General features: G+C 38.1%; 1 protein-coding gene across 7 annotated transcripts in view; it reads left to right on the top strand.

The window, feature by feature from the left end:
• Positions 1–889: 889 nt before the first annotated feature.
• Positions 890–20,546, top strand: part of LOC129425617 (dnaJ homolog subfamily C member 13) — a 56,313-nt gene continuing 36,656 nt past the window's right edge. For 5 of the 7 annotated variants that reach the window (XM_073864056.1, XM_073864054.1, XM_073864052.1 and 2 more), the window contains exons 1-2: positions 891–1,094; positions 12,212–12,292. In XM_073864056.1, coding sequence (XP_073720157.1) covers positions 12,225–12,292 — 68 coding nt within the window. In that variant the 5' untranslated portion in view covers positions 891–1,094; positions 12,212–12,224. Of the gene's footprint in view, positions 1,095–12,211; positions 12,293–20,546 lie in introns of all 7 variants that reach the window. The other 2 variants (XM_073864055.1, XM_073864053.1) reach the window with 2 other exon arrangements.

The raw sequence follows: 20,546 nt of genomic DNA, 5'->3' as shown, positions 1-20,546 counted from the left end.
TCAAGAAAAAAACTTGTAGTATTTTTCTTGAATTTAGTGTTTAAGAAAAATGTTCAAGATTTTTTGCTTACCCCATTGACAGATTTTTTTTGCTTGTTTTATCCACAAAATCACTTAAATTTGATATTTTTGCTCTAAAAACTAGACTTATTTTCTTGGGTCGTTTTGCTCATCAAGAAAAAGCATCTTAATTTAAGAATTTTTATATATTTTACTAAAAACAAGACAAAAATACTAAGATTTTTTTTCTTGAAAATCATTTTTTGCAGTGTATATTGAAATCAATAAATGAGTATGCGAAAGAATATTTGAAGGCCAAAGACAAAGTTAGGCGGCTAAGGACATTCATGGCATGAGCTAGACCCTTTAAAATCAGTTAAGACCATGCAGCAGCCAAATGCATTATTCAGAATAGAATTTCATCCATTATTATTTGTTTGCTTTCTTTTTAATTATTTAATCTATCTAATGAAACAGGAAGTTAAGGCGGGACATACTGAGTGGGATGCTTCAGATTTTAGGGAGCATCTGCTGAGAAGCTTAATAAGTGCAGCCTGATGTCATAAGAAGTAAGACACTGTCCCTGCGGCCCAATTTAAATATATTAAAATAAAATTTGCATTTCCTAAATCGTAGTTCAGTATGTTGAAATGAGTATTCTTAAAGTAACTGGATGGTTGGACTAGTATTTGCTGTGAAACTTTGTAACCCCACTTTCTTGTCTCGGTGTATTTCATCAAACAAGAAACATTTGTTCATTTTTGAGTATTTTTTTTAAACCTATGCAATCCTTTAGTAAAGCCTCTGTGTGAAAGCACACTTATCCACTGTCATTACACCTCTGCTGGTCCAGCGCCTTACTTCCTGTCAAACCGATCAGCTGACAGACGCATGAGAAGCAGCCGCTGTGCGCACGCGCAGTGCCCCGCTGGAGGCAGAAGGAAGATGGCGGCGTCCTGAGTTTTCCTACTGAGGGAAGCGCAGTCGGCCAGTTTGGGTACCAGTTTAGGATCACTGAGCTGCAGCAGTCGCGCATAAAGGAGGGTGGGGGGCCGAGGGACATCACCCAATCGCTTCTGATATCCTACATTCAGGTAAAACATAACGGCGAGAGGTTTTCACTGTACTACATTCATTGCGCTGGAGCTGTGCTGTGATATAAGGCCAGTGGTGTCTGACAGCGTCTGGATACTTTAATATGCAACCAGTATAGTACAAATGCTGTTTAGTTTCCCACTACAATACCGTAGTTGACTGTAAAACTGTGATGAATTAATAGGAGACCTCTTTTAAACATAGTACGAACCTTTCAGAATCTGTATGTCATTTTGTGTGGTTTGTTTTTTGATGACACTTATGCAAATACCAAGTTTAAGGTTGTAACTATGTGATTTGCTAGTTACTGATGGTGATTTTTTTTTAAAGGTAGTAATCGGTATGCTAATACATAATATTATGCTAATGCTAACATAATGGGTCTTTTTTAAACCGTGACTCCATTTGAACTTGATGTAGTTTAGGATTTTCTTGCTGTTTGCTCGATGTCAGTTCTTGTTGTGGAGCTTAAAACGTAAAAAACATGCTGTCAAATTGTGGTATATGTGCAAAGTATGTTTTATTTATTTATTTTAATTGTGCTTAAATGGCATTTTTAAAGGAAGTGCTATCTCACAGAGCCCACCCAGTCTCTACTGGTGGTTCAAGACACTTCCTACTATTTAAAAAAGAAAGTTATTTAATGTCCTTAAGGATCGTGCTACCACTTGTAGACCCCTGCACACAAGCTCTTCAACTTTATTTGTGGTTATATATATATATATATATTATAGTGTAATTCAGGGCAGTCAGAAAGCATTTGCAGCTAAAATGTATTGCTTTGTGACTATGGTTTACAAGTCACCCTAAATGAAGAGTCATTTTCATGAGATTAGTCATCATCAGTTTGTTTCAAATTAGTAAGTTGAAGGAAATACTGACTGCTGTTTGATTCCCACGGTTGCATTTAATACAAGTTGGTGTTTTCAGTTTGACGTTTAGGGTTTTGAAATGGGCACTGAGCACATGACTGAGTCATGTGACTGTCATCCTGTAATAAGCTGAACATCGGCCTGTCAAGCTGAGAATATATGATGGACTTTTATTACACTTACTTGGTGGGAAGAGTCAGATGGGCTCCTGCTTACCAGTTCATAATGTGGCATCTTTACAATTCATGCTGTTTGGCATTGAAATGATCTGATATTATCGGTAACACTTTACAATAAGGTAGTATTTTGTTAAAGAACCCCTTTTTTGTTGGTAAATATTTTGTGTATTTGGTAAAATACAATGTTTTTGCATAGTTTAAGTTTAAACACATTATTTCCACATACTGTACATTTATGTTGCTCCAGATATCCTTGCCTTCCTCAAACTGATTTTGTACAAAGCTCATGGATCTGAAAAGCGATGTGTCCCCGATTGGCCATCTTACCAGTATGTTGTGATTGGCCTGAATACCTGTGACGTCAGCCGAAAATGTGACGCTCCTTACCATGTTGTAAGGATTAGCTCACAATGCAATACTGACAGGAGTTAATATCGTCTTTACTACCTTATCAATGAGGCTGTTTACACTTGGCATTAACATGCGTTTTCATCAATCGGATCACAAGTGGACGACGTTAATGCCAGGTGTAAACGGTGTTTTTAAACGTTTTGAGCTCGTCCACTTTCGACCACTTTCAACCACATTCAGAGGTAGTCGAAACCCCTTTCGATCGGATTGCTTTTGTAGTGTAAACTCACATGTGGTTGAATGTGTTCATCAGCCACACACGACCGCCTTCTCTCCACCCATTTATCTAATCTGAGGTACTAAACACAATGTTTAACGTCTTTTCAGATTCTGGTGCAAACAAACACGGTGAAAAGCGTTATTTTTAGCCTTTCATTGATAAAACTAAAGGAGCTAAACTCCGCAGTTTCATTTTGCAAGCGTGTGAAAGTTGCGCGATCCTATTTCATCAATTGCGCTGAAATATCAGAGAAAGCCAGCATGTTTACTTGAACACAAGCAGTGGACTCCGACATAATATTAGTTCTCGTTAGGGTTGTGCCGATAGACGATAGTATCGTGTATCGACGATCTTCAGACATATCGCCAATAGCAGGCTTTCATGGCGATAGTCATGACGATAGCTGGCGAATGGTTATTATTATTATTATTATCATCATAGTTTTATATTAACACCCACAATGCATGCTTTTCCTAACATGAGGGTTTGTGGGCTTTACTTTACGTGGAGAGCTTGTAAAGAGAGAATTCCTTCTTGCACGTACCTGCACTTATTGCGCGCGTCTTGGTCTCCTTCTACCACTTAATCCAGCGCGCCGCGTCATGAGCAGCTGCGCTTCTCTCTGTCTCACGTGCACGCGCTCTCGCATCTGTCCGAAGTCTAAACATAAACTAAAGTAGTAATCCTTATGTATTTGTTCAGTTTAATGCGTTTCATGCGAGCTGAGGCAAACTTTACTTTTTGTTTAAAATATGACCCGCTGCATATTAGCGCCTCACTCTCGCGTACGTGCAAAGAGCTGCGCTCTGTCCGAAGTCAGATCACTAGGTATTAATCCTGTTTATGATATGCATTTCAATGAGTTGTAGCAACACGTCCCTCGTGTTTAATATATGATTGTGTTTAAAATATGGTCGCGTTCCGCTGGACCGATGCGTTTAAAAAGGTACCTCATGAGAGCACCACTGCTTGACACGTGCAGTCTTCTGCAACAGCACTAAACCAATGCATTGAATTGTTTGTATGTGCGCGCACGTGTGTGTGCGTGCGCAGATGCATGTTTTTACAGTTATTAAGTAATCATGGTTAGGGTTTTAATGACGCGCTCGCATTAATGGCATCAGGTTTAAGAAGGTTGCGGTCATGACGGTGTTGCTCTTGTTTTTTGTCCACCCATCAAGTGACTTGTTATAATGAGTAAAAAATTAACATATAAAAAATGAGTAAACTACTCCCCCGCCCCCCGATCATATTGTGTATCGCCGATCTCACAGGTTGACGATAGGACGATCTGAAAATAGGGCATATCGCCCAACACTAGTTCTCGTACGTATAAACTCATCATAACTTAAATGACAGCGAAGAGACTCGCCCACCGTCTCGACAGACCGCGCCCTCACAGTATTCAGGACAGAAGCGGTCGAAAGTGGACAAAAGAGACTAATTTAAATACCAGGTGTAAATGTGATGTGTCTCTCTCGTCCACTTGTGATTCGATTGATGAAAACACATCTTAATACCAAGTGTAAACAGCCCTAATATGAGCCGAATCTGATACAGAAAATGCAGATGACCAAGTTGGTCGATCAACAGCAAAACATAACAGATTGGTAAGATAAGAATACTAAAAGAAAAAAACATGTCTGCATTTGTGATCGTCAAAACGACAAACAACAAGCTCTACTCTGCACTGCACAAACCTCGTGTTTGAGTCATGGTTTAGTCAGTTGTAGTCCAAGAAAAGAGATTCATGTTGGAAACGATAATGCGTGTCATCGTTCACTTTGGGATTTGTACCTTTTGCATATCTTCAACATGTACTAATACACACATACACACTGAAATGGGACCATTGGTGCTTTTTAACATTAGTTTATTCATTTGCACAAAGTGAACAACAATGAACAATTCTTCTACAACATTTATTAATCAAAAGCATTAACTAATACATAAAAAAATCTAAAGTTGTCTTTCCATTAGTTAATGCACAATAACATGAACAACTGTATTGGCATTAACTAGCATTACCAAAGATTTATAAATGCTGAGAACTATGTTGCTCATTGTTAGCTTATGTTAGCAAATACATTTACTAAAGTTAACAAATACAACCGCTTTGTAAAGGGTTAGAATATTATTTGTATAAATTATTTACATAATATGTATATTGCATACATTACTTTTTTGTGGTCCCCTAATAAGTGTGTGTGTGTTTCATGCCAGGGGACAGGCCCTGCCGTCTTGTGCAATTCTGTAATTTTAGTGTAAATGCCATGCATGCACCCTTAATACATGCTCAGCATTTTGTGTTATTGATGTCCTGCTGTTATGGGTTAGTTACAGTTTCATAAGAAAGTTATTCCTTTTAAAGGCAGAGTCCACAATGTTTGAAAGCCAATGTTGATATTTGAAATCACCTAAACAAACACGCCCCTACCCCAATAGAATCTGGACCTTCTGTTGATAGACCCGCCCCACACATACGCAACACGGCAAGGATGTCGGTTAGTAGACATTACTTACTGCTGATTGGCTATAAGTGTGTTTTGGTAGTCGGCCCGTCTCCTTTTCCAAAGCCTTTTTTTAAACATCGTGGACTCCGCCTTTAATGTGCAATGTCTGCATTATTAATCTGCTTATTTCTGCGTCATATTACACAAAGGAAAATGAACCGTATTGAAAGTGTGCAGAGAGAGCACAGGCAGATAACAAACAGATGCACATTCACTTCTTGATAACCGATGGCTGTTGTGTGTGCTGTGTGATGCCTCATTGCAGAATGAAGGAGATCACTGTAAAACCACTTGTATTGATCCATGCTAAGAGCTGGTAAAATTGGTCACATGACTGCGTCCTAGAATCATTGCTTCTGTTTTTGTACCTACTCAAGCTATTAATGCATTTCCAAGACTGTAATGCGTCCGAAATGCTCCTAGACTGCAGGATACCCAAGGTTATGTATAAAAGGGAAGCGTTAGACAGATTGGTGAATATTTTTTGTACCCTGAAAATCTTTTGATTAAAAAGACTTTGGGGTGGTTTCCTGGACAGGGCTTAAGTCTAGTCCAAGACTAAATTGAAGATTAAATTTTTGTCGTTTCCGTTTGTTTTTTGAAACTTTGAAAGTAGAAAAGGAAAGCTATAAAATATTGTTATAATGTAGTTATATGTATGCAGTTATTAAAAAAATACACAATAATAAGTCAGTGAGTTTCTGACCTCTTGTCATGGCCTCTCAGTTGGAGCAAAAGAACACTGGAAGGAAGGAAGGATGGAGTCAGTCATTTTCAGTACTGATGCAGAATGCTGACAGACTCATTCATGTGTTCGACACAGTTCATGGATCTAACACCTCTCAGCACTTTTTGCATTTCTGAATACCCCCCCCCCCCCCTTCTTTTCCTTCTTACCTTGACTTGTTTGTTCTGTGGCACATGCAATGAATCTGAGTCTTTCTCTTTGTTTCGCTGTCCCTCTAGGTTTTATCATGATTCACCTTTTGTTTTCCATGGTTTTGTCATGTCTCTCTGTATACAATAATACATACAAACAGCTTTCAAAATTAAATAAAAAATGCCTGTGCAGAAAAAATACTGTATACTTAGGAACTGCAGTATGACTTCTTTAAAAGGGGTATGCGCCATGAATATAGCCTTTGAAGCTGGTATGGCGTTAAAAAAGAAAGAAAGAAAGAAAAGGGTATAATGCGTAAATTAAATCTCACACAATGTTGAATACACAGCTGGTAATGAAACTCTTGTTGTTACTCGTACAATTTTTACTTCAGTGGAATCTACAGAGCTCAATATGCCAAAATTAAAATCGAATTGAATTGAATGTATGAGGAACAAAATTGTGATGGTATAGTTTTAACAAGATCTTCTATATGCCACATATACACTCACCTAAACGATTATTAGGAACACCATTAGTGGTGCACGATATATCGGCCCCCGATATAACATCGGCCGATATGGTCATTTTTTTACACATCGGCATCGTTCCGATGTCAAAATAGGGCCGATGTGAACAGGCCGATAATCATTCCTGTATATTTGACGTGTGTGTAGGAGATGTGAGTGTGTGGGCGAGGATGTTTGTTTTTGCACGAGCGCATACATTACACGTGTGCTGAAGCAGGTTCTGTCATTTACCTGGTCGTTCTTCAAAGTGTCTGAAAATGGTGACAGCCCTAAATCCAATGTGGAGATATATGCAGTATAGTCCACGCATTTAAAGTGGTTTTTAGCATGTAGATCCTGTCGGCTTTATCATTTTAAAAGTAGATCACCACACAAAAAAGTCTGGACACCCCTGCTGCTGTATGCAATGAGAGTGAGGGCTGGGTGATGAGAGGGGGAGTTCGAAAGCGGTATAAACTGAGGTCGGAGCCAGCTGCAAATGGGTGGGTTAGCAGCAAGTGGGTGGTGGAGCTTTAGCCGCAAGTGGGCTGTACAAACTTCCAGAGGATTCACCACCGTCCCATTTGAAGCGTAAACTCCTCCTACTTGCACATTTCTGAAATCCCTCCTACTTGCGGCATAAGCTCCTCCCACTTGCGGCATAAGGTCCTCCCACCTGCAGTCTCCGGGGAGTTTGGGCAAAATTGTTCAATACAACCAATTTAATCACCCACTTAAAAAATAAGCATCCCGAAGCTTACAAAGAATATGGGAAATCAGCTAATTGATGACATTTTGCACATGGGTAAAGGTCATTTCTGGAAATAAATTACAAAAGTAAAAAAAGGTGTTTTGGAAAATAGCTCTTTATTTGATCATCATAAAAATGTAGTGATGCACCGATGTATCGGCCACCGATATTTATCGGCCGATTTTTGATTAATTTGAAACCATCGGCATATCGGCAATAGCACGAGAAAGGCCGATACCGATTGTTTATTAATTTACTGGATAAAGAAATCCATTATATGTAAAAAATGAGTTAATGATGTTAATAAAATAAATGCTGAATAGCAAAAACCACCTTTGAAGGTTGTCATGCTGTCTTATTATATTTGTTTTAGCTTATTTGTGCCTCTCTTATTATGTTGGTCAGTTGAATGTTAATTAGATCCAATCCATGTTCAGTAAAAATAATTTGATGCAGAAATAAACTAGCTAATAGACCAACTGTATTGTATACAAGTGTTTAATATCGGTATCGGCATCGGCCAGAAGTTGTCTGTTTAAATCGGAATCGGTATCGGCCCCAAAAAATCCTATCGGTGCATCCCTATAAAAATGTGTTTTCTATATCGGCATCGGCAAATATCGGCATCGGCCATAACAGACAAGAGTCATATCGGTTATCGGTATCGGCCAAAATTTTCACATCGGTGCATCACTAAACACCATACTAATACTGTGTTAGACCCCCTTTCGCCTTCAGAACTGCCTTAATTCTACGTGGCATTGATTCAACAAGGTGCTGAAAGCATTCTTTAGAAATGTTGGCCCATATTGATAGGATAGCATCTTGCAGTTGATGGAGATTTGTGGGATGCACATCCAGGGCACGAAGCTCCCTTCCACCACATCCCAAAGATGCTCTATTGGCTTGAGATCTGGTGACTGTGGGGGCCATTTTAGTACAGTGAACTCATTGTCATGTTCAAGAAACCAATTTGAAATGATTCAAGCTTTGTGCAAAATTTGGTGCATTATCCTGCTGGAAGTAGCCATCACATGGTGGTCATAAAGGGATGGACATGGTCAAAACAATGCTCAGGTAGGCCGTGGCATTTAAACAATGCCCAATTGGCACTAAGGGGCCTAAAGTGTGCCAAGAAAACATCCCCCACACCATTACACCACTACCAGCCTGCACAGTGGTAACAAGGCATGATGGATCCATGTTCTCATTCTGTTTACGCCAAATTCTAAATCTACCACCTGATTGTCTCAACAGAAATCGAGACTCACAGACCAGGCAACATCCAGTCTTCAACTATCAAATTTTGTTGAGGTTGTGCAAATTGTAGCCTCTTTTACCTATTTGTAGTGAAGATGAGTGGTTTCCGGTGAGGTCTTCTGCTGTTGTAGCCCATCCGCCTCAAGGTTGTGCATGTTGTGGCTTCACAAATGCTTTGCTGCATACCTCAGTTGTAACGAGTGGTTCAATCAAAGTAGTTTTTTTATCAGCTTGAATCAGTTGGCCCATTCACCTCTGACCTCTAGCATCAACAAGGCATTTTTGCCCACAGACCTGCCGCATACTGGATGTTTTTCCCTTTTCACACCATTCTTTGTAAACCCTAGAAATGGCTGTGTGTGAAAATCCCAGTAACTGAGCAGATTGTGAAATACTCAGACTGGCTCGTCTGGGACCAACAACCATGCCTTACTCAAAATTGCTTAAATTACCCTTCTTTCCCATTCTGACATTCAGTTTTATAGTTTTATGCTGAGTTTACACCAACCGCGTTTTGGGCGTCAAAATCGCGTCTACCACGCCTAGTTTGCCGCTTGAACACTTTGAATGCATTTGCGCGTGTACAGCTGAGTAGACGCGTGGAAAAAGCAAGCATTTGACGCACGTCAGAGGCAAAATCCGCTTCTTGTGGGAGGGGCAAGTGCTATGCGGTGGTCTGTTTGCAAGATGACTGATGTTGATTGTGCATTTATCGAGAGAGTTACCGGTTTGTATGTGGTAACCTTACTATAGGGGAAAATAAACAGCGCGGGTCAATAAACGTCACGTGACTCAAAAGTGAAATGTGTATTACAGCTTACCAGGTTGCCCGATGTCCTCACTGACACTCTTTCAAGCGAGGTCCTTTTTTATTCCTGTCTCCTATAGAAATAAGAACTTGTGTCGTATAGCTCCGGGTGACTGCTTATGGACAATATCAAGCGTTGGTTGAATGAGTGACTCCGGGCGGGGCTGCCACCACAGCAGCAAGCAGGCTCCTGATTGGTTAACGTGGCGCGAAATTTCCGCCAAAGTTCAAATCTTTCAACTCGGGCGTCAGACGCAAATTCGCGTGAACCGCAAAATGCACAAAAAGCACATTCGCGCGTACCGCGCACAACGCTCAATTCGCGCCTTTCGCGCAACAGAGGCATCAACGCGCCTTCACATTGACTTAACATTGAAATCACCCGCGCTTCACGCCTCTACCGCGGTTGGTGTACATTCATCATAAGAGACTAGGTATGTTCGACATCGGCTGTGGCTGGATGTAACCGATCGGCGAGATTAGCCGCGTGCAGGTGGGGAGGAGCTGAAAACGGAGACGTGAAGTCGGACGCGCTGTGGTTCCCGTAGTTTGCTGCATTTACGTCAGGCATGGCTGATCACGTGCCGTTTGCTTGCTTAATCGCATTAAACATGATTTGTAAGATGTAAACTGCATAAAAAGTGAATTATACTGTTTTGAATGTCCGTGTATGAGCATGAGGGGAACTGAAGAGGCTTACAGCATCTGTTTTTACAAGAATAAAGTTTAACATAAGCATATATTATTTAAATACCAATGTTGTGGGGTCTACGTTTTTTATCCATTTTATTTAGATGAAGATGACACAATATAACATCGCGACTACATGAAAATAGCTTTAACTGTTATAAAAATACAGTTTTGTGAGCATTTGTGGAACTGACGGCGTGAAAATACACACGAAACACACGTGATTGTTGTCATGTGGTGAATCCGACCAATCTTGAACAGCTGTGTCGTCATTACAGCCCGTGCAGCTCCTCTTCGGGAACTGCGCTGGCTAACTCAGGCGGCTGATCTCGAATCACTCTCGCGGTACTTAAAAACCATATGACACAGTCACGTGCCTGCAGCGCCAGCTTAAGTCGGACAAAATTACTAACCGGAATGCACTGCTTCAAGTCAGCCACCGATCGGTCTGCGCAGCGCCGCATGAAGTCGAACACACCTACTGTCTTGACCAGGACCACACCCCTAAATGCATTGAAGCAACTGCCATGTGATTGGTTGATTAGATAATTGCATTAATGAGAAATTGAATAGATGTCCTTAATATCCTAGGTGAGTGTACATATCTGAAGGAAACAATTAAGGTAGCATTAACATGCGAAGAAAAACTAAATACTTTCTCAAAAAAAAAAAAAAAAAATATTTAGTGGAAAAAAGGAAAATACTGTTCCATGCTAATAAAATAATTCTGGTTTGTAAATTCCTTCAGATCACCTATTGTTGGCCCAAATGACCCAAAATAAAAAACACAGACTTAACATTACAATGGGCTCAAGTGTTAAGAGAGTGCCTTACTTCCTGTTTTCACGAAAACAATCGCATCATAGTAACAAAAGTGTGCTTGGTCTAGGATCAATACAAGTACAGTGTGAGTACATGTGAGTGGGGAAGTATGGAGGGGGGACAATTGCTCTCGGGCACGGTTGGGTTTGTTTTGGATAATGGGAGTGCGCCTTCATACCTTACTTTTTGGTATGGCATGCAAAATATTTCCATTTTCCAAACTTATTAAAAGTTTCTTTTACATCATATCATATGTTCACTTGTCCAGGAATTACTCATAGTGCTCCACTTTCTCTAGTTTGTTCTTTTCTAAAACTGTTGCCTTGAAAGCAAACATTTGACTGGAGAGGTGTTGAGGATGAGATGTGGAATCTGTGTGTCCAGTGTGAAGTGTGCTTGTGTTGATATTATAGGAAGTATTTGTTATTCTCAGTGTCTTTCTTTCTTTCTTTCTTTGAAGGCTGTTTACAGTGTTGTGGAGTTGCCATGTGGCATTGAAAAATGCAAAGTTTGGTTGTTTTGATTTTTTATTGTGGTTTAACCATTTAGTGTTTTTCCATGATTAATCATGAATGAACTTATAGTTAGTTAGCGTTGACGTGTTGGCTGTCTTTAGGTTTATTGACACTTTTGCATAGATGATGATGATGATATATATAAAATCCTTTAATTATAATTATTATTCTATTTTCTCTGTTTTTAAGCCTGAAGTATAGTTTTTATGCGTACGCAAGGTTCAGCACTGTACGCAAACCTCAGCATTTTTATAGTTGAGCGTACTTTGTACATGTAGGTCGCGCATGCATGTACAGAAGTATGTAGTATGTAGGCCTGAAAAGGCATCGCAATTTGTTGTAGTGTGCATTTGTCGAATGTCTGTGTAAACGTACGAGTCAAATAAACTATTCTTTGCAAGGCTGTGCATTTGAATGTGCGCGTACACTAACGTCATACACATAAAAACGACCTATACTCCAGGCTTTATTCAGTTTGTGTCATAAATTGTCCCTGAAACCATGGCATCCTTTTGTCTACTAGAATTTGCAAAATTTCCTTCTGGTAGGCTACTCCCAGTCCCAACCTCATATATGTGCTCATATATTAAATGATCTCTTTGTCATCTTTGCACTAAGTAAATTCAGTTTAAGTTGACATCTATTCTCTTTGAGTTACAGACTATGACCCTCTTTTTTTTTCACAGGCCCTGCCTGAAGATGAACGTCCTCAAGGAGAACAAAGACTTGGCCTGTTTCTACACAACCAAGCACTCCTGGAGGGGGAAGTAAGTGCCTCATTCTGCTCCTCGGCTTCGCTCTCTGTTACTATGATACATTTCATTCAGGGGGAACTTGCTTATTGGATTTCATGAATGTGCTTCAGTGAAATTTAGCTGTGCCTTGCAGGAAAACGTGCTATACTATTATGTGTGATGATGATAAAGGCCTACGTACCACCTACAGGGTATTGATGGCCTTTTGATGGTTTTATGTGCATATTACACATAATGGCAAGACATTTCTCAAAACAGCGAATAATCTGAATGGATTTAGGCAAAATTGGATTCAGTGTAAACAGATTTTGTTAGAACCTTCGACATTAAATCTTTAAAAGATTTGAAAAGCTTTCATTTAGGGAAGTTCTATGCAAGTTACATTAAACGTCACATAAAACAGGAAAGAAGTGTTGTTGTTCATTTAACATGGCAGCTTCTTGTCTTAGTTTGTGGTTCACACCTCCATTGAGGACGAGATTTTATGCTGATAGTAAAAAGCATGGGTACACAAAAGTGCATTGCAAATGCTTGCCTATTTTCCCACAGACACTGATCTCATTACTTTCCTTTTTACTCCTGACATTTTTTGATGACTATCAACCTTTTCTTTTTTATTAATGTATGGATGGAAACTGTAGGTAACGCTGCCTGATGGACTGACCAGGATCTATTTGATGTGAATGAAAGCGTAGTGCTTAAACAAGAGGACATGAGAGAGCGTGTGATGTGTTGTGAGAGAGATGAAGGGAGCTGTCTGTGAATTAATTGTTAGTTCATAATTGGGCCTTGAAATGAATTAAGGTAAACACGGAATAAGATGTGGTCTTACTGCCATTCAGATCGTGCAGAGGTCACCATAGTAACTGTTTACATGGATGGCCAATTTGTTGACCTGCTTCTCCAAACCCTCACATTTAATTTGTGTGTAAAGCATGCTGTCAGTGTATGTCGTCAAATATATATATATGTATATGTCTCAATTGATGATTAACCAAGAGTCTAAAGGCTTAGTTGTATGTTACATGGCCTTTTATTTCTTATTCTAACTCTGTGTAACTTCTCCATGTGGGGCACAAAAGGACTTTGGAGTGATTGTGAACAATGCCCTTTACATACAGTGAAAGTGAATGAGGGCAGATAGCATGTCAAGATGCATTGCAGCAGGCCTATCAGTTATGCCTGACATCATTGGTTTATATTTCACAGCCAAATGTGTGCCAAATTTAAATATGCTTTAAGTGCGAATTAAATTTGAGAACTGCAGTGTAGGGGCTTGAATAATGGCTTACATTTCGTTGCTATTGTGTGGCTAGAATGTAGTGCACAAGTTGTATAAAGTATGCATATAGTAATTTGTCATATTTTGTGGGCTCTAGTCTGCAGCATTGTTTTTTAAAAAACTTCAGATTCATGAATGTGAAAAAAGTACAGGTAATGAAATTAAATTTATTAGGGATTGGACGATAAATGTCGATGCACACTAATAATACCTGTCTGATAACGATTCTGAATCGCACAGCCAATATTATGCACAGCTTTTCCATGTGCTATGGCTTTTGATAAGTGGAAGACCTTATCAATCTGAAATCACTGAGTCGTTTACAACGTTCATTTGAAAATCGTCAAACATAATCATTTTACATATTCTTTTCATGAAAATACCTGAAAAGGTTTGAAGAACATATATGTGTATATAATATATACACATACTTTATGATTGGCCCGACGCTGTCAGCGTGGTCTGACGTCGTCTGCTCTAAATGCCGGAAATCTATATTTTTTGTTCACACATAGCGCTTACAGAGCTCCAGACTAACTTTTTCATTAGGAGCACAGTGGCCCCCAACTGAAAATTTAAGGGGTGCAACCAGAAAATGTAGGGGGCACACACTGTAAATCAACATGCTAACCATATATTCACATTTCTACTAATTTCCACTGTATTACTAATAAATACTTTGATGATAGATGCACAAAGTACAATGTGCTGTTTCAAATTCAGTGGCACGTCACAAAAAAAGGTCAAATGTACTGGTCGCACATGTGCGACGATGTAAAATTAAGTGGCACACTCTCATATTTTGGTGGCAGTCTGGAGCCCTCCCTTACCGATAAATTACTGGTAATCTTACAACCTCTCTTACTGGTAAATTGGCAGCACTGAATTACCGGAAAGGTTCTGTTCACAAATGACCTGTTAACCGCAATGTACCAGAAAATTACCTGTAAAGAATGTATGTGTGAAAGTGACTATTAACATTGAGCAACCAACTACATTTGAGCGAAGTTTGTTTAATATACTAGTGTGGACCTCTAATTGGCCCCTAAATTTAATACAACGGTATGACAGACACAGCTGAGGCTTAACTCAAGATTTAGTGGTATAATCTTGTCTTTATGTGGAAAAAATGAATAGGTGGTTGGAGGGACATGCTTCATAGTTTCCTAATAACAGAAGTATATGTCATACAGCTTTTTAAATAAAAAATGAGGCCAGAACTGAAAACTAAAGAAGTGCTGACAATTTCACCTTGGGGTAAATCTGTCTTTCCCTGTATAGTAGACAGACATCCTCTGGCCATATGTAGTGCCATCAATCAGCTCGGCCGGGGCTGTTTACTGCTAATGCATTGTTATGTCACATGTTGTACTGTACTCTTCCTCATAAAATGCTTTTAAAATGTATTATGACACTTTTAAGGCAGTATTACACCACAGAAAGGCAATATACAATAAGCTCTATTGACAAAGTCCAGTGTTTCCCACAGGATTTTGAGGAAACTGTGGTGGTGATGACATCACCCGCTAATTAGCATATATGTGATGTCATCATGTCGTGTTTGCATTTGATCTAGTGTTGGCACCTGAAATATGTTTCACTTCTACTCTTTGATCTGTATCTGTATTTGATCTGTATTACATATCAAATTATATTTTAAGCTGAATTAAGTCGTTTTAAATAATGAAATAAAAATGAAAATAGGAATCATGAAAATTCTACTTGTGGGGGCCAGTGTTGATTCTGGGGTGGGCCACCACAAATAAATCAATGTATGGGAAACACTGAAGTCTATCATGGCAACTTCATTCTAGTGTCCTACAACAGATATAGCCATACATATGTTCATGTTTATACTAGACCTATAATATTCTGTTAGTATACTAAACAATAGCTTGTAGTTTAGTAGTAATTAAGTGGTTTTCTCAGAACTTACACTTTAAATTATTATGTAGAGTTATTGCTGGGTATATATTGAACAGAACACATGTTCAGTTAAAAAATAAACTTTTGCTAGGTTGTTTCAACTCATGCATAGCTTTATTTATAACCCAACATGTGTTCTGTCCAATATTTAGCCAGCATTGGGTTAAAAATAACCTTTATCGTTTTGTTCAATGATACGTTTTGACAGATCCACAGTAAACACCTGCTATAGACGGTTTCAGCAGTAACAACATAAACAAGCGGCTGTCGCGGTCCGCACGTAACTTCCGGTTAACTTCGCTAATAATAAATAACCACAAAGTACTTTAAACGTAGTTTATTTATATAACAAGCAAAAAAAAACACATAGATTACCTAGGAAACCAAAACATTTGTTATTTTCGACGAAGCATTTGTTCAAGAGATCAGTTTAGCAACTAGTCAGACCATTAAAAAAAGGAAACCGGAAGTAAAGTTCGGATCCAGACGTGTATCACGTGCGTCCGATGAAACCGTCTATAGGATCTATTTTCTTCTGCCCTATAGTCACTCCCTTTATGATGACTGCATGATCAGGTGATATGATTAAATTATAGTATCCATGATGTCATTTGTCCATAATCACTTTCACAGTTATCTCAGCTGTAGACTTCAACCTGAGTATGATTCTCTGCACCAGGGAAATGTTTTAATAGTCATCCAGCTATGTATTTCACTGCATGTTGGATCCACTGCTTGGTTGGCCTTGGGTTGTTCATCATGGGTGATGATAGCATCTGAGCTGATGATTAAGCTATTGGACAATATTGTCCGCACACAGCAGACCAAACCAGTCTATTTAAATGTATCCATTCATTGCATTTTTCGGCATTTCTTCTGCATTGCACCGGTTACAGGCTGTGAATAATAACATTTTATTCAGTTGTAGCTTTTCAAGTTTTGTGAAAGTTTAATCTGGATACTTGAATTAAACACATTAGCTTTGTTGGAAATGCAATAATAACTGTTTACACTATGAACCATTATTATCCTGTTATAGCTATGTCTAGTTTGATCTCAAAAACATTTGTATTTACATGTTATACTTGAGAAATGCTGACATTAGTGGTATGGTATTTCAAACATATTTATCAAATATGCTGGAGATTTATAGTAATTCTACATTGGAAGCAGTTGATAAGATCTCGTGAAGAATTAGAAAGGTCCAATTATATTGTGGGGTTCAATAGATGCTATACTTGTTCAAGGGAAGATGTTAAAAGGCATAAACTATGAATAATTAACTGGTCTTGTGACTGGTCTCATTCGGTCCGTATTGCTTTGCAAGGTCATTTTTAAGCAAAAGTAGGCATTGTGCAGTATGCTAGTGTTTCAATCAGGACATAGCTTTTAAAATCAACACTGTATATCCAACCACAGATATCCGAGTCAATGCCATCTGCACACATTTACTTTCTCAGAGGTTGCATTTGTCCAAGCTTTGTAATGTACCTTATATCTAATATAACTAATATTACCCAAAAAGCTTTGTGCAAGGTTTACATTGAGTGTTTGTCAGCTTTTGTAACACATGAGCTAGTGTTGAAAACGTCTCATCCTCTCACATACAGATGATTTGCAATGGATGATCTCTCATCGCTAACACAAAAGCATAATGCAGCACTATCTGATTGGTCACGGGATAAACAGACGGCTTTATTTTTAAAGACACACGTCCACACATACACATTGTATTTTATTATCTGTCTGTCTTTCTTTGCTGGGTTAAGCCTCAGCAAACAATATCCACAGACTAAGCTACTTTCTGTTCATCTCATTTGGTTAATTCACTCACTGCCAGTCTACAGTAACTTACAGTATCTTAATTTTACAGTATTCTTATTTTAATTTATTGCACTGATTTATTTACTTTTTGAAATTGTATTTATCATGTGTACATTATATGTCAGTGACGAATATACATTGAAATGCTTTGTGTGAGGCAGTCTATAAAAGTGTTCAATATAATACTAATATAAAGAACAAGAAAAAAAACTAAATTTTAAGGATAACATACAGGAGTAAAGTAAAATAAAGGGGAAAAAAATAAAGTATGTAGCATTTACGAGAAAAATATTTATTATTATTATAGACTATTGTATAGCACATTTTATATTTATTTAAATTTAGTATTACATATCTTAGTGATGCACCGAAATGAAAATTCTGGGCCAAAGTCGATATCAAAAATTCTGGATGCACTTGGCCGAAAACATTATTTGTTACATTAACTTAATTAATCTAAGTTGGACTACAAACCAATAACTTTAAACCAATAAAATAATCAAACTTTTTTGAAAGTAGCACAAATTTGATAAAAATAAAACAAAATGAAATATTTTTCATTTAGTTATATGTAACAAAATAAAATTTAACGGCATTATTTCTAAATAATGTAAAGTTTTTGTCTTTCGGCTGAAAACCGATAATTCCATTTTTGTCAGTGCATCCCTAACAAATTTAGTATACATTTAGTAATGTGATAGTGTCTAGGAATGCAGCGGATGTTCAGATGTTCAGGCCAAAAATATTAAAAAAGCATTCTCACTTTTATATGCTTCTACGCTCTTAACATGTTTGTTGCATTTATAAAGCATTTATTGTTCGTTGAAATTTATTTGGTCTTTTCACTTATTCGTCCAAACACCGAAAATGCTTTTAAAGTGAAAATGCTTTTTTCTATTTTCGGCAGAATAGTTTCGTTTCCCGAAAATTCAGTGCATCCCTAGTGTCCTTATCTAAAAGAATGCAATGGGACGTTCATAATAGTCCAGACGCATCTGCAATATATTTTCGTCTCCTGGATTGTTAACTATGTAAAATTTGTTTTTGGCTGGGTTCCTAGTTAAAACATTTACTGTAGTATGCTGAATTGCTGACTTTGCAAATGACTTTGTTACAGTTGTACAATATAAATATTTTTGAAGAACTGAAGTACAGCACTTCTCTTTATTTGTTCATCGTGGTCGATTCATATGCAATTGATTGCACTTTCTGTGCGTAGCTCTTTTCTTCCTGTGACAGCATTAATGTTTTTATTTTCTTGCCTGTAGAACTAGTGTTGCCGGTTAAGCTGAACCCCAGGCGCTGTCTTTTATAGCCCTTAATGCTCCACGTATGTGTAATAGCACAATGCAGAATATGTGTGTGGGTGAAAGGCGCTTTTGAAGCTCTTTTTGTGTCTGTTGGGTGTTTCAGGTTTGTTCATGCACGTGTATGATCCTAATGATTGACAGATTTCAGTACACACTCAAGTTGACTTTTAGTCTGTGCAAGAAAATGCATATTTTTTCAAATCAGGTGTGTTGTTATTGGACAGAATCGCAGCGCAGTTGAGTTTTTCATATGTGTATTATTTCGAGATGTCTCTTCTTTCTGAATAGCGTATCTTATACGATCTAGTCTCTTATTCTCCAGTTGTTATCTTAACTTCTCTGCACTTCTCAGCTGTACATACTTCTTTCTAATCTTGCTGTATTCATGCCACATAGTTTGTGTGTGTTTGTGTGTTATGATTCAGGTCTCCTGGGGTCAGAAGAAGATGCTGGGTACTGGAGTTACTGTATATCCATGTGACAGAGCAATATAATCCACTGAATGCTTAGACTTTGTATTCTCAGTGATGACATCAGAGCAAATGGTTGTTAATCCATTGACTTTGAAAAGTGAATTAACTTAATGCAAACCCTGGCAGAATGTAAAGTCACAAATTCTCTACCCTATATAGTGTGCAATTCAAGAGAGAGCTGGATAACAAATATTTTTGTTGAAGTGGTTGAAGTAGCCATCCATGCATTGTTTTTGGTATTATACTACCCACAGCCACTTGTGGAAGGGGATTGATTTGTGAAATTATGTCATTCAAGATGACTGGTTTGGTACTTAAAGGATTAGTCCATTTTCTTAAAAAAATCCAGATAATTTACTCACCACCATGTCATCCAAAATGTTGATGTCTTTCTTTGTTCAGTTGAGAAGAATTATTATTATTATTATTTTTTTTTTGAGGATAACATTTCAGGATTTTTCCCATTTTAATGGACGTCAATGGACCCCAACACTTAACAGTTTTAATGCAGTTTAAAAGTGCAGTTTCAACAGCGTTTCAAAGGACTCTAAATGATCCCAAACAAGGCATAAGGGTCTTATCTAGCGAAGCGATTGTCATTTTTGGCAAGAGAAATGGAAGATGTGCACTTTTGAACCACGGCTTCTCGTCTTCCTCCGGTCCTGTGCTGCGCCAGCGCGACCTCACGTAATTGCGTAATGATGTGGAAAGGTCACATGTTACATATGTGAAACACACATTTGTGGACCATTTTAAATAATAAACTGACACAAAGACATTAATTAGTATCATTTCACATACAAAAACTTCGGAACGGTCCTCTTTCTCCACACTTGTAAACACTGGGGCGGAGTTTCGCATACGTCATTTGTGAACTCTTGACGTGATGACGTATTTTGTGAGTTTGCGCTTGCGCGTCACAGGCCTGAGGTAGACGAGAAGTAGTAGTTTAAAAATGCATATTTTTCATTTTTCTTGTCAAAACTGACAAATCGTTTCGCTAGTCCTTTGAAATTAAAACTATAAAGTGTTGGAGTCCATTAAAGTCCATTAAAATGAGAAAAATCCTGGAATGTTTTCCTCAAAAAACATAATTTCTTCTCAACTGAACAAAGAAACACATCAACATTTTGGATGACATGGTGGTGAGTAAATTATCTGGATTTATTTTTAAGAAAATTGACTAATCCTTTAAGTACTTCATCATAGGACAGTTTGTATATTGCTTTTGTAGAAGTATGCAGAATGCAGATGAATTTTTTTCTTAATTTTTATTTAATTTTCAATTTACTGTATGTGGTGTGTGGATCTTTTAACTTCACCCAAATGTCCATAGACACCTTCATATTCAGAAGACATTAAAAATTGGCTCTTTGATTCATTTGTCAAAAAATGTGAGCAGAAAGGTCATGTGACACAGTAGCTCACATCTTCAGTCCTCTGTAATGTGC

This window comes from Misgurnus anguillicaudatus, chromosome 25, assembly GCF_027580225.2.
Source record: "Misgurnus anguillicaudatus chromosome 25, ASM2758022v2, whole genome shotgun sequence".
NCBI lineage: Eukaryota > Metazoa > Chordata > Actinopteri > Cypriniformes > Cobitidae > Misgurnus > Misgurnus anguillicaudatus.
This window is presented reverse-complemented; position numbering and strand designations above follow the sequence as displayed.